Genomic DNA, 20735 nt, shown 5'->3' on the forward strand with positions numbered 1-20735 from the left:
TATATTAGTTTCAAAACTCTTATATCAATTTATAAAATCGAAAGTCGGAGATTATTCGCATTCTAAAATCGTCATTAAAAAAAAAAAAAAAAAAAAAAAACGAGGTAGCGTCGATGTGACTGATGCGTCTATCCTACTTGTGGGAAGTTGCGTTCCGAATACAAAACGGATCTCTAGCTCGAGGAACACGATCGCACGGCACCGGTAGTAGTAACGGAAGTGGCCTGGAGGACAGCTGTTTGCACGGCAAATAAAAATTTCGTCTACGCTACGCTGCGCATGCTGTTTATTTTATTTTAAAAAGTTATCGGATTCTCCGAATCGATGATCGGGCGCCAAATAACGAGCGGATGATTATAGTCGCCGTGCAATGTAATGGCGAGTTGCCCGCAAATCTTCAAAAAAGGAAAAAAGAAACATTCCGCATTCAACTCTTCCCTTACAAACAGCCTTCTAGAGGATGCTCGCTCCATCGTATAACAGTATATAACTGCAATGACGAGCGCGATAGACAGATCGGACTGCATCGCATAATAAGCGAATCTCGGGCGATTATTCCATCGGAAGCGATCGCAATCGTTAACTGTTTATTCATCGTTCATTCCGGACGTGGAGAAGCAACGTTTCCGTTTCTACCACGAGCCGCGAAATGAAATGAATGCGGCAGTAAAGTTCGAAGACAGAGTAAAGTAGACTGTAGTAAAGTAGGTGGGGAAAAAAAAAAACCGAATATCGATGGATCTTAAACGCGATTCCAAAAACTATCTCTTCTCATCTACTTCCTATTGAACGATATACAATCTAATTAACATTTGATATCTTTTTAGAAAAGAATACAAGTAAAATTAAAATTGTGTTCGAATAATAATATATTATAATATAATTAATAATTAATAAATATTATAATAATGGTATAATTCATTATACGAATTATATATACATATATATATATATATATAAGTAAATAAGAATTCTTTAAATTTGATATCTCTTTGTGAAAGAGTACAATTAAAATTAAAATTGTGTTCGAATAATATAATATATTATAATATAATTGATAAATAATAAATAATATAATAATCTAATTATTAGATATAAATAATATAATAATGATATAATTCATTACACGAATTATATATATATATAAGTAAATAAAAATTTTTTATAGAGTTTAAAAAAGTTTAACGAATTAAGATCCGATCGATACAATTCGATTACCTACTTGCTCAAGTAGTTTTAATTAATATTCGGTGAGAGCCGATGAGAGATTTGTACTCACATTCCTTGTTGCGATCCATGGCGTGCTGAAGGGGGGAATCATCGACCTCCGCCTTCGGCGGCGACTGATTGCCCTCGGCCATCTCCGATCCCGATTCTGGAGCAGCAGCACCGGCGGCGGCCTTCCTTCCTGCCGCGTCCGCCGCTGCTTTATCCTGCTGCGGCGAGGGCTTCGTCCCTTTCTTACCGTTTCCAGCGTCCCTGCAGGCCCGAAACGAGCAAAATGAGATTTGTGAATTAATCTTTCATACATCGCCGCGTGTGTGCTACGTCGCGTCGTCGTCGGTTCCAAGAGAGACCGCCGATTCAGCTTGTGCCCGCTACCGATCGAGTGTCAATCGGATCCCGGATCCTTCGTCGTCGAGGCATGTTTTTGTCGCGAATGATGGAATGACGGATCAATCGACACTCAATCGGACGACGTTTTCATCAAAAAGCATCGGAAACGATCGGCTGCTCTTTTCTTCTCTCAAGAGCGAGACGCGGATCTTTATCGAGTAAGAAATATGTTTGATGATATTGAATTTTATTTACATCGAGAATTTGTACCCAAATTTAAATATATTTAAACTCGAATAAATTTGAAAAAGCTATAAATAATATATTATGTATATATTATTATAGCGCCCGACAATGATTATTCATGCTGAAAAGATTACGATCACACGAAATTACGACATATTGAACCAGAAAAATTGTATTATTTTTATACTCGTCACGACTCTATCCTCGACAGACTGTATACGTTTATAAAATGTTAATTGCAAATTGTAATAATTGTTTGAAATAATTACATTTCTTTAAAAAAGAAAAATTCGACGATATACGAAGCGACTCGTACCGCTGCCTTCCTTCAGCAACGATAACATGACAATGTATCAAAACAATAAAGCGTTGTACGCCACACGCCATCAATCCCCTCCTTCCACTGTTGACATACTTTAGATAGAAAAAGATATCCCCATATCTATGTTTACCTCACTAGGAACACGGAACAAATCATTTTGTCGGGCATTGTATATTTCTTCAAATTTTAAAATTTCACTCGACTGTTTGGTCTTGAATCAATTAAAAATTCGAACTACTACATTAACAACAACAACAACAAAAAAAAAAAAAAAAAAAAAAAAAAAAAAAAAAAAAAAAGATATTTAAATATCAAGAATCGCGAGGAATCGAATTCTTTAATATCGCAGCGCCTCAAGTTTCCAGGATAACGAAGATATTTTCTATCGATTTATTCTCAGATAACACAAGCGCCGTATAAAATGGACGCGTAAATATGGTAAAATAAATGTCGCGGAATAATCTTGGGTATAATGTAGAGGGAATATATCGAGTCGTGTTCCTCCTGCGGCGAAAGGGTAAGAATAACCGTTTTAATCATCGGAGGGTGAAAACATTTATCTCGATGGCCCGACGATGGTTCTACGAGGGTCCCGCCGAGAGTCCAGGTGGCTCGCGACGCAGGAAGACGAGATGGTGCGTCGCGCGAGCAAGATGATGTCACGTAAAAAATTCGCGAAAATATCGGAGAAAATTACGCATGGTTCGTAAGTAGATAGGTAGGAAAGTGGCGAGTCGATTAAAGATTTTAAAGCATCTCGGAGAGCCAACGATCCGAGCGAGGTAGTTTAAGATGCCGAGGGGAAAGTCTCGAGAAAAGATTACTTCGTCACAGCTGGAGATAGGAAGCCGGTCGTTAAGAGCGTTTATATTCTCGCGTAATAACGATTACACGCGGTACTGATACTAAATTGCGGGTTAATCGCTCGCTCGGCGCGGGCTCTAAACGCGCGATCTCGCAACTCGCAAGAGCGACGGATTAAGGCACGCGGAGGCCCAAGGCGTGCGCGAGAAGCGATTCTAATCCCTCCCATTTAAGAATTCTCCTATCAAGGTTCTCTCAAGTCAAAAGTATAAATCTTATTTAGTTGTTACGCGAAATCAGATATTATCATCAAATGTAATCGCAAATTAATAAAATTTATCAATCTCCCTCCACACCTCTACCCCCCCCCCTTCCTTCGCCCCATATAATCGCATCGATTAAAAAATGTATATTACACGCATTAAATATTAATTCGAAATTTGAGTTCTGAGCGTGTATCGCGAGATCCCAGGATCCAAGATTCTCCTGGATTCGCGCGATAAGAAATCGCCCTTAGAAACTTGTCTTCCTTCTATTACGACCGCGGTCGCGGATTAAGAGCAATAATGTCCGCCGAGGTAGTAACGACGTGGCGGAGGAGGCGCGACAAAACGTTAGGGAGGCCCCTCTTGGAGATTATTAAAATAATCGAGAGGCAGGTGTCGAGCGGCGACGCGTCTATTTTTCGATCGCGATAACCGCCTCGGCCTCGCAACCCGATCGAGAAATGCCGCGCATACTTTGTTCTATTTATACGGGATGTCGCGTCGCGCGTACCGGTTATACTCGCACACCGGTAGAAAGTGATAACGCGACACGAATATTCTCCTCATTTCGCGATTTCACGAGGTTTTATTAATATTCGGGCGATATAATTCGAGTTTCTTTCCCGGCGAGAGAGAAAGAGAGAGAGAGAGAGAGAAATCCTCTATCCTTCTCGCTCCGTGTCGTTGAAATCTGCATACGGCTCGCGACATGCAAATTATCTCACCTCTCGTCCTTGGCGTCGCGTCTAAGATCCTTCCTGTCCCGATCCTTATCCTTGTGGCCGTCCGCTTTTTTCACCTTGGATCTCGACTTGGCGTCGCCTTTGGCGATCTTGTGCTCGCCGCCGCGTTCGGTAGCGACGACCACGGCGGCGTTCTCGTCGCAGGATTGCGCCCCGGAAGTGCCCGAAGACGTGGGGGACGACGATGCCGATGCTGCTCGGCTGTTAGCGTAATCCTGTACGAGGAGCGCACACCTCGTTAATCCCGCATTCGTTCAACGAGCGCGCCGAAGAGACGATCGGCTGGCCGATGCCGACGATTCTGATAACGCCGGAGAGAAATATAAGCTTCAAAGCTTACCTTAAACCACTCGGGATAAATGGCGCTGATGGTATCGAGAAGGTCCTGATCGAGCTGAATCCTCCAAAACGAGGAACCGCTGTCCAACCTGTGGCCAGACTCTGAAACAAGGAATATTGTAAGAAATTAAGTTATTATGATACAGTATATATGATTGTACGTAACGGGGTGAATCAGGAGGGTGTCTGCTCGAGTCTTGTAAAAAAAAAAATTCCCTCATCTTCCAGATGTTTTTGTTCAAAATTCCAGATAAAGAATATTTTGAATATTTTTTGTTATATATAATTTTCTAAAATAATTTTTTTTTTTTTTTTTCAGACTTTCGTAAGATAAGCATTTTTCGCTCGCATAAAATGCTTGTATAGAATTTTCCATTTTTTAATCACTAAAGAATATGTACTGCATATTTTGTTCATATATTTTATTATTATATTTTATTAATTTATATAATTATTTTATTTATAATTTATATAATTATATTGTATATAAAAATATATTATATATTCTAAACACATAATTTATTTGGCTTGTCAATATATTGTTGTTCATATAAAATCGAAATTGTCGAATAAAGAATTTTTTAAAGAATTTCCCGAATCCCGCTAAAGTTCCATGAAAATTCCTTAATTTCTCCAGGTGCGAAAAGAAATCCCTGAGAATTTCAGGTTTTCCATGTTTTTCCAGGGAGTGAACACTCCGTAAATATGTCATCGCGAATAACTCGCTGCACGCGGAGAGGATTTAAAATGCGCAAGTTTCGAAGCCGCGGCGCGAAGGATCGCGCGGGTCGGGGCCCTTAAGAGTCGTTCCTGCCGCCGCATAAGGGCTAATAATGCCGCACGAGTACGATACGCCCAAAAGGCGTATCAAAACTTCGCGGCACGCTGGCTTCTTTCGCGCATTCCGAGGGATTCCCTCGCCTAATTTAAACGTTCGTCGAGTACCGAGGGATCACCCCGGTGGGATGCTGAGGAGGCAAAGGACGACTCACGACGACCGCGTCACATCCTTGCGAGAAGGGGGATGAGAGAGGGGGGAAAGAGGGGAGGTCTCCCCTCGTTACAGCGACATTCTGCTGCGACGGGACGCGTGCCCAGCCTTCGTAATCGCGACTCGAGAGGAGAGTGAGAAGGATGAAAAACGAGGAGCGTTACTCTCTCAAGGGACTTTCGAATATCTCGGCCGGCGACAGAAACGCGATTTTTGCGCGACGCCGCGTTAGGGTAAACGCGCTTTCTAAAACGTAAAGCACGGCCGTCGTGCCTCTTTAATTTTTTTTTTTTTTTTTTTAAGCGTAAACCCGGCGAATCAAATACATTACTTTGACAATTCGCAACTCATACAATCATCAAGAAGTTCTGCTAATCGAATTAAAAAAAATACAAAGTCTAAATCACCAAGGGATCGTGAAAAAGTCGGATATTCATCCTTAAATCGACATCTCACAATTTATGATATTTCGACATATTTTTTTATCACACACACACACACACACACAGACAAATTTAAATTATTAATTATTTTCATAAATACGTCATTTGATTTTCCGGATGTTTAGCGCTGAGATAGGACGGAAAGGGGGCAAGAAATCCCGCGACGAAGGGGGAAGAAGAATTTCACCTTAACCCAATAAATGATTAGTGTGCCGGGAGAACGGCATAAATGCTCAATCAGTATGCTCGCGCGGCGGACAATCCGCTGTAAATCACGCGCCGTGAATCATTCGCCGACATAAATCTAGCCGCGATCTCCGATCAATACGCTCCTAACCGGTCCGACACATTAGTTAAACGCGTTACCTAGAGTCGCCGTCGTTTACGGGACGCACACGTCTCGCGATGTCCATCCCGCATCGTGTACGCGGGCGCCCCTCCCTCTTCACCTACAAAAAGCGTCTCGGCGATGCCGATGGCCTAATAGCGCCGATTCGAGAATCCACGGCGTAAAGCGATACATCATCGACGAGAGGATCTGCGTCTCTGCGATCGTTCATCGGATAGATTTATCGGATGTCGTCGCGATCCAGCTCGGGGTTAACGACACGAGACTCGTTGATATTAGTCAAGTGATGTTATGATTTATTATTTATACTAAGATCCGCAATATAATAGTGCTACTTTATATATTATACAAAATATTTATTTGGAACATAATAATGTAATTTTTTAATAAAAATAAAATACATTTTAATTTTCTCGAGAGTATTTATATAATATTTCTATAAATGCAAGATTGATTTTTTATGACAAATATTATTTCATATCCTGACAAACTGAATTGCTTCCAAGTACTTGGCTAGTTAACTATTTATTTAATCTTTCTATTTCTTAGGGAAAAAATTTTTTTAAATAATATTTTTTTTTTTCTTTTTAATTACGTACAAGGAATATTTTTTATGTATTGTACTTGGCGCGCGTCCTTTTCTTAACTTTGTATAAGATTTTCTTTTTATTGTTCTTATAAATTGAGAACACGTAATTTCGCAAGATTTTCGAATATTTTTCGTCTATTTTCCTTCGTTTCTGACATTACACTTGAAATAGATGTCGATGACTCTTACTCGCGCGGGGAAGGAAGGAGGGGAATCGAAATCAGCGGTGGAAGAGCAAGGATCGAACCCGCGTAAGAGGGAACTTCTTACTCGCCGAACATATTTAGCGAAAGATTCTGAATGCGAGATGCGTTCCTCGGAAGCGACATCGGCAGCGGCGGCCGTCGAAATTCGGGCAAATAAATCTCGCGCCTCCCTTCACCCCTTTTTCTCCTCCCCGTTGTGTCCTCTCGGTGATCCCACATCGCGCGATACAGTCGCGAACGCGCGTGTACATATACGCGCATGCACCTCCCTCCTTACATACGTATACCTCGCGATGCGTTCGAGAGAGAGAGAGAGAGAGAGCACGTGCGTATCGTTTCTCGTCGCGTCTGCCTCGTTCGAGTCCTCTGAGTCACTCGCTCCCTTTCGTCACAGGCTACCCGCCGCGCACTGGTAGCCGCGAAAAACTGCGCGTTGCACTTCGGGAATGTCGTCGGCATGTACAGGGTGTTCCCCTACGTCGCCATCGTCGAACCACTCGACAAGAACGACGCTGCGCGACTTCGCTCTTCGGATCATCCCTCTCTCTCCCTCCCTCTCTTTCTTTCCTCTCGTGCGCGTCTACCTTTTTTTTTCTCGCTTACCTCTTCGTGGAATGACCGAAGATCCTGCTCCTCTCTGCGCTATGATCGCGCGATCATTGCAAGATTCGCGGAGACTCTCCGCGATTTGGCGACACGATAGCTTTTATCAATTATTTTATCCAATTTACGGCGTGAGAAAATTAAACGGTATCTCGCTTCAATTAAATATAAATATGGAATGTTTCGGATAGTCTATTTAGTTTTATATTTTAATTAAAAATGTGCAATATAATTTTTTATTTGAAATTTACATTTTACATTGGCAAGATTGCATTTCAATAAATAATAATTCAAGTTTAAGCGAAGAAAAAAATTTTCATTTTAAATCCACATCATCGAAACGAGATTTTTTTTTTTTTTTTTGACGAATGACGATTCGCATATTAATTTTTAAGTAAAAATATTTTCTATTCTCCTTTTGTGTAATTTAGCTCGAGCAAAATAGCATACGTAAGCTATGATAAATGTATTTTCAAGTGGAATCACAGAGGGATTGAATTCTCTTCTGCCTTATTGTGTATACTCGAGCTAAACGTACGAGAGCATAGCCTCGCGGGCAGGCCGGAGAAAGGATTTCGGTGGAGAGCAGAGCACGAAGAAAACAGAGAGAGAGAGAGAGAGAGAGGAGATCCTCTCGAGTGCGGGAGGAGATTCTCTTACAATAGCCGTAAGCTTTGCCGCTCATTAGAGGCGAGGTCGCGGGTCACGTGGAACCGCTTTGTACGTTTCGTTCCTCTATATGCAAGTTACATACAAAACAATATCCATGCACGGAGATCCCTTTTCCCTGGATTATACCAAGATCGTTTTACAACGGACTACAATGGATATAAAATCTCACAATATTAATTCCTCTCTATCGAAATCATATACGTTACACGCGTTTTATGTCTCTAATGTTTCTTCTTTTACGACAAAAGAGTTCGAAATACTCTTTCCTTTATTTTCGCCGCAAACGAATCGATAAGCGTAAAATATCAATATAATAGACATGGGCGGCAGTTGACGTCGCGTAGAACCGGAAAAAAAATTAAGAAACGAATCTCTCTCGAGAAACGTCAGTCTCGCACGGCTCAGTGGATCTCAAATACAATCTTTCCCGTCGGTTTATCGTCATTACTCTCTCTCTCTCTCTCTCTCTCTCTCTCTCTCTCTCTCTCTCTTTCTCTCGCGCGCGTGCGAGAGAAACCGGTTTTCCCTCGGTAGTACAAATATTACTGCAAAGACAATAACGATGCGTGCAACGAATTAATCGCGGAATGCGTTTCCGGATATACCTCGTGACGCCTGCGCGTTTCAGTTATTAAACATCCCGCCGATCGTAAAGCTTTAATTGACGCGGCACGCGAGGAAGACCGAGTGTGTCTCGAGGGAGGTATCAACGTTCGGCATGCTCGAAGAATCGCTCTAACGAGTACACTCGTACTCTCGTATTCAAGCGACTAATCAACGACACGCTGATGGCGTCCGCGGCCGGTTTCTCTCTCGACAGGATCCTCTCGAAGAAATCCGGCGCGCATCTCGCGTCTACCACTATACGGGGCGTCCCTTTGTTCCCGGGCATCCCGCACGACGACTCGCATTGAATCCGTACGATTATAAATTGCCCTGAAAAAGCGCGGCCGGAATATTCACTCTCGGAGGCACGCGAGAGACGACGCATAGGTAGGTGAATCCGCTCTGCTCCCTCGCGTGAAACACGTGACAGACCCGAGCGCGGGGAGATACCAGGGCCCACTTAACCCGTAACCCCCAACTTCGTGTATCTTGTCGACAATGCGTACCGATGAATTCAATTTTTCTTGCCGCCCCTACTGCCTTCACCCTCAACTCTTTCCGTCTAACGCGCCCGTAATGAAATTCGCCCATAGAAATATGGCGCAACACGTAGCTTTTAACACGTTCCCTTTCGCGTTTCATTTTCTCGAGGTTTAACATTAAGTATTTCGTAATATTTTAATTATATATAACAAATATATAAGATGTCTCTTATATAGATACAGGTAATTAGACCGGTACTCTATTCTTACTACGTATTTCTTGTCAAAAAATAAGCATATTATTATTAAATAAACGTAACATTGTATATTATATTTTATTATATTTTTATTTCCATTGTATTTATATTATGTTATATTATTATTATGATATTTGTTACTTTATATTATTATTTTATTTATATTATTTATAGTATATTTATATTTATATTATAGTTACGTATATACGTATATTATATTTTATTATATTGATTATATTTATTAGAAATTCTTGTCAAAAATAAGCATCGTTTTCAAGATATTTCCTTTTATTTCACTTGGAAATAAAGAAAAAACGAAAAAAAAAAAAAAGATAAAAATGCCTATTTTATGACAAAAAATACGATAAAATAGCGATTTTTATATAGAATACTCTGTATATATTATTATATATTAACGCGTAAAAATTTGGAGATAAATTAAAATTACGATTCTTCTAAAAGGGGAGAGGAAATTTTGAAATTCTCGCCATCATCCGCCAATAAGTAAGTAGACGATACTCTATACTCTCCTTCAGCTCGGCATATTTCTTCATCGCGCGCTATCTCGGCGATCTCGCGCGTAGGCGGGACGCGCGAGCGGAGATCGTCTTGATCGAGCGCACGTTCGATCGACCGGATCGAGCGCGCTACCGATCCCCGCCGTGCGGAACGGATCAACGGATATCATTGAGAGCCGCGTGATTTCTCCTTGGCGAAGGTAGCGCGATGATGAATCGTGGGTGAACGCGATCGCGAGACGATCCAAGTCCAGAAGAAGAGCACCGGATGGTTGTCGAATCGAAATGTTTTTTTACGATCGGACATCGTCGTACGGCCGGTGAAAGTCTGGCTCTTGATCGCGCACACAGGACGATTGATATCGTTGGCGTAGCTCGCTTCACGGCTGGACAACACAAGCCTCCCTTCACTTTGTCGCCGACACGAATTTCGTCTAATCGGGGTTCGTTCATCGAGGAGATGACATCGATTAAATAAATTACGATGATGATAAAAAGTTTTTACAGATATTTATCTTACTTTGTTAAAAAGTTAATTTATCATTCTTATCATTTTCCTTCAGTTAATAAAAAAAATAAAAAAAATAAAAAAAAGTAAATTTAAATCGCTGATACTTCATATCATTTCTCTTTTTCTCTCTCTTCCTCTATCTGCTAAATTAAATAATAATTAAATAACCTAAATTATTTCTAATAAAAGTTGCGTTTTATTTATTTATTTATTTATTTCTGTATGCAAAGAAATCACTCATCTTCTTCGAAGTGTTGAAACTATCTAAAAGTATTATTGAAGCATCCAATTATTAATTGAAGTGTCGGTCACGAGTTGATAATGAGATTTGCGCGTTTCATTGAAAGTTCCCCTCGCAACGCCCTTCATATTCTCGACAAGACCGTCTCTATAATCGGCCAGCTAGCGTTCTGCACGGGAGTATATAGTTGAGAATGACATCATCGACAATCTCCGGCGTACACCTCCTAGCGCGCGTAATTGGTCGGCGAAGGCGTATCAGCTGTGTTGTATCTTATTTCCGTCTTATTCCCCATCGCGAGCTGCTCGCCGCGGATCGGCGAGAGGGAAAGGGGAAAGATCTCTCGTCGAGAGGGTTGGGGAAAGAGAGAAAGAGCGAGAAGGACAGTTCGTACAGCGAGTGGCAAAAGGATGGCGAGAGCTGTCGCGCGCTCGCCATGCGTAGATCGCGTGTCGGCGAGGCGAGCTTACGCCGCGGTATAACTACCCAAGCATGAGATGACGAACAGCCTTGCGGTGATTTGCTATAATAGGCTGCTGCTACCGGTAATATACCCTTCGATTTATCCCCATGCCTCTATCCGAAGATTTTTTGGGGAGAGAAAAGAAAAGAACGTGATCGGATGCGTCCGAATGAAAAAAGAAATGTGATTCTAGTCATTTGATAATTTGCTATTTTATTAATCTTTATCTTTAGATGTTATACATGTAATAATTATATATACTAGAGGTAGTTTTGTGTTTTGCAAAAAAATATAATACAGTATTCTTTATTATTTATAAGTTGAATTATAATTGAATAATAATTAAATTAATTTGAATAAAAATTGCATTTTATTTTTTTCTGAATGGAAAAATTATAATCTGATAAATTATTTCGGCAAATTGCACGATAATAGGAGAAATTATAATAAGATGATAAAACGCTTCTTTGCATCGTCACTTTTGTTCGCGGTGTGTTTTCGCGTATCTATCTAAAATCTCATTCTGCAATGAGCATGCAAAATTGAGCGATAAATGCATTCGCATGCTATTCGCGCGAATACAATCGGGCTGACTTCGAATCGGCTTCTCACAGCCTCCTCCTCCGCTCCTCTCACGTGATCAGGATACTCGAGATAGCGATATTAAAAATAAATAAAGAGCACCCACGCGTTCCGTTGAGGGGTGACAAACAGCCTAACGGCTCCTCGATAGCGATCTGGTTTCGGTCTGTACTCTCCTCTCGCCAGTTTACAAGACACATATATACGCCACACGCGCGATCGTACACGCGGTAGGAATCGTGTACAACATTCTCGTTACGCGCTGCCTTCGTCTTCGATTGCACGTTGCAAATGATAAATGGCAGGATGCGCGCCGAAGGAGTAAAAGCCGGCTCTCGAAGCTTGGGGACCGCCGAGTGGAATAATTTGCTACCAGACTTTACCCGCTCGCTCCTTTCGTCCTTTTCATTAAGGCATCCGAAACGCCGTCAATAATCTCGCGGGCTATTATTCCGTATATTTGCGATAATTGAACGGCGGAGAAATCGCGATAAAAGCGAACGAGAGAGAGAGAGAGAGAGAGAGAAAAAGAGAGGAGAGATCTCTTGGAACGTGGAGAACGCTCGGTGACGAGAAGTTTAACGATGATTTGCGCTAATAACTTGTTATCAGACCGGATTGACGGCCTTCTCGTCCTTTAAGATAATTCTAGGCCTGCAGCGGTAGATTTTGCCGATACATCCACCGCAATTGCGCGTTTCGCGTAATCGACGCGAAGACATAACAGCATTAATGGACGTGCGACGAATAAAATATAGCGTCGTATATAATATCTCAATATATTATTTAAATATTTATTAAATATTATTTAAATTTTCTATTAATATTTATAGTCTGTAGAAAAGCTTCGTAAAAGAGAATTTTTTTTTTCTCGAAAAACGCGTTAAGAGATTCTGCTTAATATTCTCGCTCGTACACCCGGTAGACGCGCATCGGGCGTCCGATGTACGATCGGTCTTACGGGGGTGGTATGCGTGCTGTTGACCTGGCCGTGGACCGGTTCGGGTCACTTCTTTTTTCTCCCTTCATCGAGGCCTTTTTTCACTCGCCCTTTCCCTCCTCTCCGCGGACTTGGAACGGATATAGCCAGATGTGACGTCACGCGAGGAGGCGTCATAGGCAGCACACACGTGAGCGTGTGGGTGCACACGCGTGTGCCCCAGGTGTCTTACCAGGTGCTACGAAATTCATCAAATCCTTTTCTAGAATCGCGCAAGGAATCGAAAATCGTTTGCTTAGCCAGAAAGACACGGATACATTCGTATGACGATAACGATATATCGAAATCGTGCGGTACAAGATTTTTTACCTTCGCTCATGAACATGTCGCGAATCCCCAATTAAATTCCCACCGCGAAGAAAGATATCGCCGTTCTCGCAGAGATAATTAAGGGAGGTAATAAAAGGAGATCCCCCCCCCCCGTGGGGGTGAGAAAAAGTTTCATCGCGCGGTCGATATGAACGGTTGCCCCGCGATCGCGCAAAAAACCCGCCCAATAATCGATATTGGCACGAGTCCGAGAATCGATCGAACGGCGATGGCGGTATAAAAATTGCAAATTTTATATCCTCGTGGATCCTCTCCTCCTCCCCCTCCCCCTCCTTTCGAGGCACGGATATAAGAAATGTCTAATTAATAATTCCGACGTATCCGCCGGTTTCGTCGTTAAAATCGATGAAGCTTCGCTTCCGCGAAGGATGACGTACGCCGGATATCTGCGACGGATTCGAAACGGCAGATATCGATGAGAGACAGGGATGAGAGCGATGGGATCGTTCACGATGCATGCATAGAGCACGGAAGAAAGATCGGTATGCGCGCGACGAATATCAATTTCCACGAAAGACAGAGAAGGATGAAGGTCAAGGAAAATACGCGCACAATATTTGGAAAACAATACGCATTAAAGTTAGGAAAAATTGTTAAAAAATCATATTATTCTTTTGACAGCACAATTTGATACGAGCATTCGAGAAGTTTAATTTGACAGCGCGAAATGCGTGATAAAATCGACAATGGAAAAGGAATCGATATTAGTGATTACGTGTACACAAAATGTATACAATAAATAATTAACGACAAGTGATAAGAGTTTGTAGCTTTAGTACGTCGAGAAGCACGAGGGCGAGTCCCGTCCTCTCGACTGGCTCGCAACTTACGGCTGCATTAATTACCTCGTAAGTTACACCCACGAGAATTCGCGAGAATCTTTGGCAGTCCCTACGGGTGGTTAGGTTCCTCTCTCCCGGTTAAATCGCCGTACAATTAAGCGCTTCTTTTTAAGAGCGCCTCGCGGAGCATCGCGAAGCCGGGGACAAAACGAGGGAATGACTTAAGACCGACGTAACGTTTACGGATAAGAATAACGAGCGACCGTTTCGTGAAGCATCGCCCAACCAACGTCGCTTTTCATATAGCTATCGTAAACAAGCTTTAATAAAGCGATGATTAATATAGCATTGTGCGCGCTATCTATTTTTCTGCTCGGCGATCACGCCATGTGTACGAGAATATTTATGAAAACGAGTAGCCACAATATATATAAGAAGTAAACTACTTTTTAGCTTTTTTATAATTTTTATTCGAATACCCTGATGTCTCAAACGTTATTGTTCACCGGATCTTCGAGATCGCGTAATTGTTTGCGAGAAGAATAAGAAAGAAGCGGACGAGAATCGCGACACGAGCTACGGCCGTGAAATCGAGGATTTCATTCCGGTCGCCGGTGGATTTCAGAATCCACGAAGAAGACGGACGTCTCAATCGCGGTCGCGGAACATCCGCGGTGGTCGACAATGGCGGCCAATCGCATATATCCCCCGGTGAGCCGGTGTTCACGCCTGCTAATCACCCGAGAGTTCAGGCCTCGTACGAGGGTGATTAATGGATCGGGACCCCCGAGTCCCAGGTACCGCGGGACACAAAGTTACGAGCGAACCTACCGCAGCCCTATATCAATCCTGATTTCCTGACGCTGCTTTCACAAAGGAACCCTTCTTCTTCTTCTTCTTCTTCTTCTTCTTCTCCTCCTCCTCCTCTCTTCCTTATGCCGGATTCTCCCGTGGTACAATACAATGAATCTTGAAGCATGCATCACCCTGTCTCGATTATTCGCTCTCGCCGGCATCTCCAACCAAATTATATTAAAATCTACGCCGCGTAACCGGCAGATCGCCCTCCTTCTTTACGGTGAAAACGAGAATTTTGAAATGTCTAGAAATATATTATTTAATATTGTTCTCTCTTCGTTATTAAGTCTATTGAAAATAGACTCAATTCGTTGCAATATCCGTTACGTAAAAATTATTCTAAAATAAAGATCGCTTCATTCCTCTTATGCTCTTTAACATTTCTTTCGAGAATTATTTAAATTGAAATATCTCGGTAGCTGTTAATCCCGGAAGGATGTTCGCAAATATTTCAAGCGTGTAATCGCATCGTTTGCCTTACGGCGGATTTCAGGAGCGCGCAAATATTCGCGCGCCGAGCGATTTTACAAGGAATTCTGAGGATGCCGACACGGCGGGCGGCGAAGGACCCGAGGAATTCCAGCGATCCTGTATGAAATTTCTACGGTACGTTAGAAACGCGAAGTTTGGTCTCGTCGAAGAAGTTTTCGCGTAGCGGATTCTATTCGGAGGAGAGAAAACCGCTATTCACTAAAGAAAGAGAGAGAGAGAGAGAGAGAGAGAGGGATCCTTCATTAGCATCGGCGATCTCGTGGCGTGGGAGAGATTGTTTATCTTGCGCGCCGAAGATATTCCGTGATGCTCCGCGCGCGAATATTCCCGAATCCCGGCGTGGGTTTACCGCCGTCGTAACTTGCCGAGATTAAGGCGCCATCCGAGGCCTCCTCCGTCGCATCACGACCGTCATCCCACCGACATTTTTTTTTCATCGTACTTTTTTTTTTTTTTTTTTTCCATCGTACTTCTGCGCACGCCACTTCGACACGGACTTTGCGCGATCCATTCGGCGGCTCCTTATCTCGTTTCATGCGTCGCGTCTGTGGTTTTGCTCTCGTCCGCGGTAACGTGGCTGCGTGTAAGTCTCGCGTAGCGATAATATTGAGTCGTCAGGACGACACACCCACGCGTCCCGGAGGACGGCCGGGAAGGGCTGCAGGGATGAAAAGGAGAAGAGCGAGCGTAAGAGAATCGCGCGCACACATCTCGTGGAAACGCCCGATAAATCTTCTTTCGCACGACGTATAATTAACTCCAGCTACTTTCCCTTCACCCCGCACGCGTTCTCTTTCACTTTCGAACGTTCGTCTTTTCTTCCGTCTCGCGTACTTTCGAGATTCGCGCGCCGCGTGCGAAAGAATCTCGAGAAATACGGTTGAAAAAAAAAATGGCAAAGGAAGAATTAAATGTGGATGTAAAATAAAAATATCCTAATTTATTCGAGTGAAAAATTATCATTTAGCAATTATCGATTTGACAAAAGTAAAAATTTGTCGATAACTTTTCAGCAAACATTAATTTAGTTGCCCTTCGTTCGCGTCCACAAAAAATAAAATAATAAAAAAATAAAAAAAAAAATCCACATAAAATTTATAAATTATTATAATTTCTCGAAAAGATCAAAATCCATATTACAAGCGATGAATTGGGATGGGCAATTGGGGATAACCTACTTCGATATATCGGCCGATCTACACGGTCGGAGGCCCCGCGAGAAAACACGTGCATCAATGTTTACCGTCGCAGGTATGCTAGACAGCTAGACGCGCCGATTGAGCTGTCAAGTTCTAGATTACATTTGTCATAAGCCGTAACCGTTCCATGTGTCTTAATCTATGATCGGCCGTGCTCGAAGCACGACGGTGCAGTTACGTTTATCTGACGATTCGGCACTCGTCCCATGAATGGGATTCACAAGAACACTCTAGATTGATCGTTTCATCCGTTTAAACTCGCATGTAGTGTGTAGTAGAGGTACCGGCGGCATCGTATTAATTTTCTTAATAAAGTAAATCCGTATAATCTATCTCCCTCGTTAATCTAAATAACGTACGCGGCCTTTAACGCTTCGATACAGCGCATATAAATTCAATGAACGCTCTTGGAGGTCTTGTTATGGCCTCCAGTTGGAAAGTTTACACAAGTCAATATTTTATTCATAATTATTCCGAGAAATGTTTCAAAATTAATAAATTAGAAATAAATAAATCAATTAAATTAAATTATATATAATTTATCTAAATTGATATAATTAAAGGATTAATTTAATTTAATTTAATTTAATTGATATAATTAAGAGATTAATTTAATTAAATATAAAAAATTAATTTATGCCGAAGCAATAATAATATTGTAATAATAATGTTATTTGCAACAAATGAATTGGTTTCATCCCGAGTAAAAGGAAATTTTGTATCCGACGTTTGTGACTTTTAACTGACTCGCGGGTTAAAGGTCCATTCGCAAATAAATTATGAAGCGTCAAGTGTCAATCAAATGGATTGTCGACGTCGTGGCGAGAGCGACAGATAGCGCGGTTGCGAACGCGGCTTGATAACCGACGAATGGGAGATAATGTCGCAATAAGCATCCGTCGATATCCTTGGGATTAACGCGCGCTAACATCGCAAACGTCGCATCATTCGTCTTGATGGGAATTGGCCGTGTTCCCTTAGACGCGGATTTCACGCGATCACGATCGAGCGGTAAATCTCGATTTAAATTGGTATACGTACCGCAATTATCGCCCCTTGGATCTCACACTTGGGATCACGGCGTGGCATCTTAATCATCGCCGTGACACTATTGTAACTTGCAAACCCGTTTTGTTCGCACTTCCGTGGATAGCTATTAATCGCCAACGATGATTAATGATTTGGTGGCGCGAACTCGATTTTCGACGCCGACGACTCAATGCACGATCGATACGCATAATATAGGTTCATCCGTGCGGAAGAAAATAATTAAAAAAGAAATTCTCGGAGTAAAAAGAAAAAGGGACATATATTATTCAACCTCTCCCCCCCCCCCCGTAACTGATTATATCTACAGACATCAATCTATCGATTACACATCTATAAATATTGTTAAGAAATATATTTGGAGATAGTTAAAAAATCGCGCATATTTTATGATACGTCTTTTCCTACCTTCATATAATTATTAAGTGATAAAATATTATTAAAAAAAAAATAAGATCTTGTTATCGCTTATCCTACGCAATTTATTTCTCGAAATGACGCCGAGCGATCCTTACCAAAGAGAATCGATTCGTTAGCTGCGTGAAAGAGATAAAATTATAACCCCCGGAGATTCTTCCAAATCGTAAAACGCGTTACTCGCGCGGTGGACGATCGATGAAAATCGAAAAATCGCGCGCGTCGCGAGAGACGGAGACGCGACGTAATGGCGCGGCGGATCGATTACGCGAGCACGTCGAACGACACTCGGGACGATCCTAGCGAGCTCGCGTAAATCCGCGCGAAACGCGCGCGCCTGGGACGCGATATCTCGCCCACGATATGACCATAATCGCGCGACGAAACGGGCCCACCAATCGGCGAGATCCGTCTCCGGAAGCCATCTTGCTGGAATGAAAAGTACGTGAGAGCAAGGGGGGGAAAAAAAAAAGGCGAGTCCGCGCGAACGTGCGACGGAATTTGCTTTCCGGCGATCGATCCAGCTCGCCCACGATACCTCCCTCCTTCGTCACGTCGTAATCATCGATAAACCGTAGCATTCGCGTCATTAGTCGCGAGCATTCCGTCCAAAGTTGAATATTAATGCGCGCATGATTTCGTATATAATCCGACTGTGTAGATCAAGCGCTGCGTCAAGATCCGCTACGAATTAATCGCCGTGTTACATCAAAGTGCGCAATTGATGAAATATACTTTGCTGTCGCCAACATTTATCACAGCACTTGGGTATATTCTAACAAATCAAGATGGATATGATATTTTGAGTTTAATTGCAAGATTGCAATTTCTACAAAAAATTAAAATTAATATTAATATTAAAAAAAAAAACCGCACTTTTAATCAACAAAATTTTAGAAATTTATTAAAAATAAAGTCGAAATTCTTCGGATACTTAATGCTTGTGCAACGGGAATAAATGTGATTAGTCTGAGAAAGCTGGTTAAACTGAGCGATGACTTAATTTTTTTCTCGGCATCGGGAAAGAAGTAAGCTCGGGATTTGCGCGAGCTTATGTTTTAAGAATAATAGATCTCCCCGAGATACATCTCGCATCGTTTTGTAACGTTTCGAAAGATAAATTTATTCGTTTAGTAATATATGTTAAAAAAATGTGTATATCGATTTATCTCTCTACCACGGATTCTTCGCATAATGAATACTTTTTCACATCTTGTCTTACAAAGTATATAAACGCTTTACCCGTTCAGTATATAGAGGAGTAAAATAATTAACATCCATTCAACGTCATTACACTGGATGTAACATTGCGAGTTTCACGCGACGCGTTTCGTCGCGCATGTCGGCGCGTTTGGATCAACAGAATGGACGATGCGTCCTCTTTCACAGAGGTTCGGATACGAGTTACGCCGTCCCGAATGAGAATCCATGGTAAATACATTCGAAAAGGTCATTTTCGCACCCGAGCTGTCGAACGGTGGCAAATTACCGTCGAACGATTTCACGACGGCGGCGGCGGCGGCGGCGGCTGCGGCCGCCGCTTATAAATGTCGGTCGCCGACTGACAGCCTAACGATCACGTGGCCGAATTGACGACTACCGTTACCTTAATCACAGGTCGGCAATATCCCGGCTAACAAGTTAAAGATCGGGCCCGCGTATAGTCACGCGTTGCAGCTACACGAGCCATTGATCGGAGAGAGTTGGATTCAGGGTCCTCCTCGCTCGGGATCTCGCTGTCATGCCGATTTTCGCGTATCCCCGACACTTCAACCTGGCGCAATCAAAATACCCAAACAACATCGGTGATTACGATTCAACGTTCGCGTTGCAAGAAAGTAGGCGTCAAAAGCGAAAACCTCAACGTCGAATATTTCGATGAATTAAATCGCGAATCAAGATTTAATAATAATAATAAAAAAAAAAAAATACTAAATCTTTTATAAAATTCCCTTACCGATCTAGATCACTAAAACATAATTCGTTGAAAAATTTTGTAATTTCAAATACCGATTCACGTTGTGTAGTATTTACTAGATCCCTCAAAATTTTTGTATTTTCTTCTTTTCTAACTTTCATTTCTTCTCTCGACGATCGTAAGATCTGAGATTAACCGGACATCTCCCTCGCAAATCGAATTCTCGTTGCGTCGCTAATGCTGTCATTATATCGTATCGCGTTTCGAGAGATTGGAGAGGGCTCGTCGATCCGAGCTCTCGCGTATTACGCTCGGCGGCGTTTGTCCGACGTGATCGGCGCAAACGAGGAGTATACGTTGTTCCCGTCCGCTCGGCGTTTATCTGCGATCTACCGATCGTTCGTAAAGGCGCGTCTTTGTACCGGCCTGCTGAGAGGAGGTTCGATCATCCTTTTCCTCCGCCGCCCTACGTGTTTCTCTCGTATACAAGATCGCGCACGATCCACGTCGTTTGCCATCGCGTCATAGCCTCGACGACGTTTGTCGACCATGTCGAAGCCGTGTATTCTACAGAGCGAAACAAGCCGCCACTTTTTATATACCTCCATCGTCCTCCTCCCCTTTATCGTTTTACAATTGTAAATAACGCCGTAACGACCAAGTCGAAAACGAATCTTTATATTCACATCTCACGATTTTTTTTTTTTAGCCGCGCCCTCTTTGGTGAAATCAAAATTTATGAATATTTATAATTTATTTATTTATTTATAAATGGAAAAAGAGGTCTCTTTAATACAAAAATAAAAGAAAAATGTAATAATTTCAATATCAATAAAACTCGGAATAAGATACTGAGAGAATAAATAAGAAAAAGACATAAGTCACAAAAAAAAAAAAAAAAA

At 42.1% G+C, this 20735-nt stretch overlaps 1 protein-coding gene across 6 annotated transcripts in view; it reads right to left on the bottom strand.

Moving 5' to 3' along the window:
* The window catches only part of LOC138939197 (myocardin-related transcription factor A), a 180030-nt gene that overhangs the window by 59678 nt on the left and 99617 nt on the right, over positions 1-20735 (bottom strand). For 3 of the 6 annotated variants that reach the window (XM_070306806.1, XM_070306805.1, XM_070306807.1), the window contains exons 2-4: positions 4279-4379; positions 3921-4153; positions 1280-1479 (exon numbers count right to left, since the gene is read on the bottom strand). In XM_070306806.1, the coding sequence (XP_070162907.1) occupies positions 1280-1479; positions 3921-4153; positions 4279-4379 (534 nt within the window). Of the gene's footprint in view, positions 1-1279; positions 1480-3920; positions 4154-4278; positions 4380-14733; positions 14821-20735 lie in introns of those variants that run through there. The other 3 variants (XM_070306810.1, XM_070306809.1, XM_070306811.1) reach the window with 2 other exon arrangements.

The sequence above is a fragment of the Polyergus mexicanus genome, unplaced genomic scaffold (genome assembly GCF_030449975.1).
Source record: "Polyergus mexicanus isolate NDT 795.1 unplaced genomic scaffold, iyPolMexi1.0 SCAF_14, whole genome shotgun sequence".
Taxonomy (NCBI): Eukaryota; Metazoa; Arthropoda; class Insecta; order Hymenoptera; family Formicidae; genus Polyergus; species Polyergus mexicanus.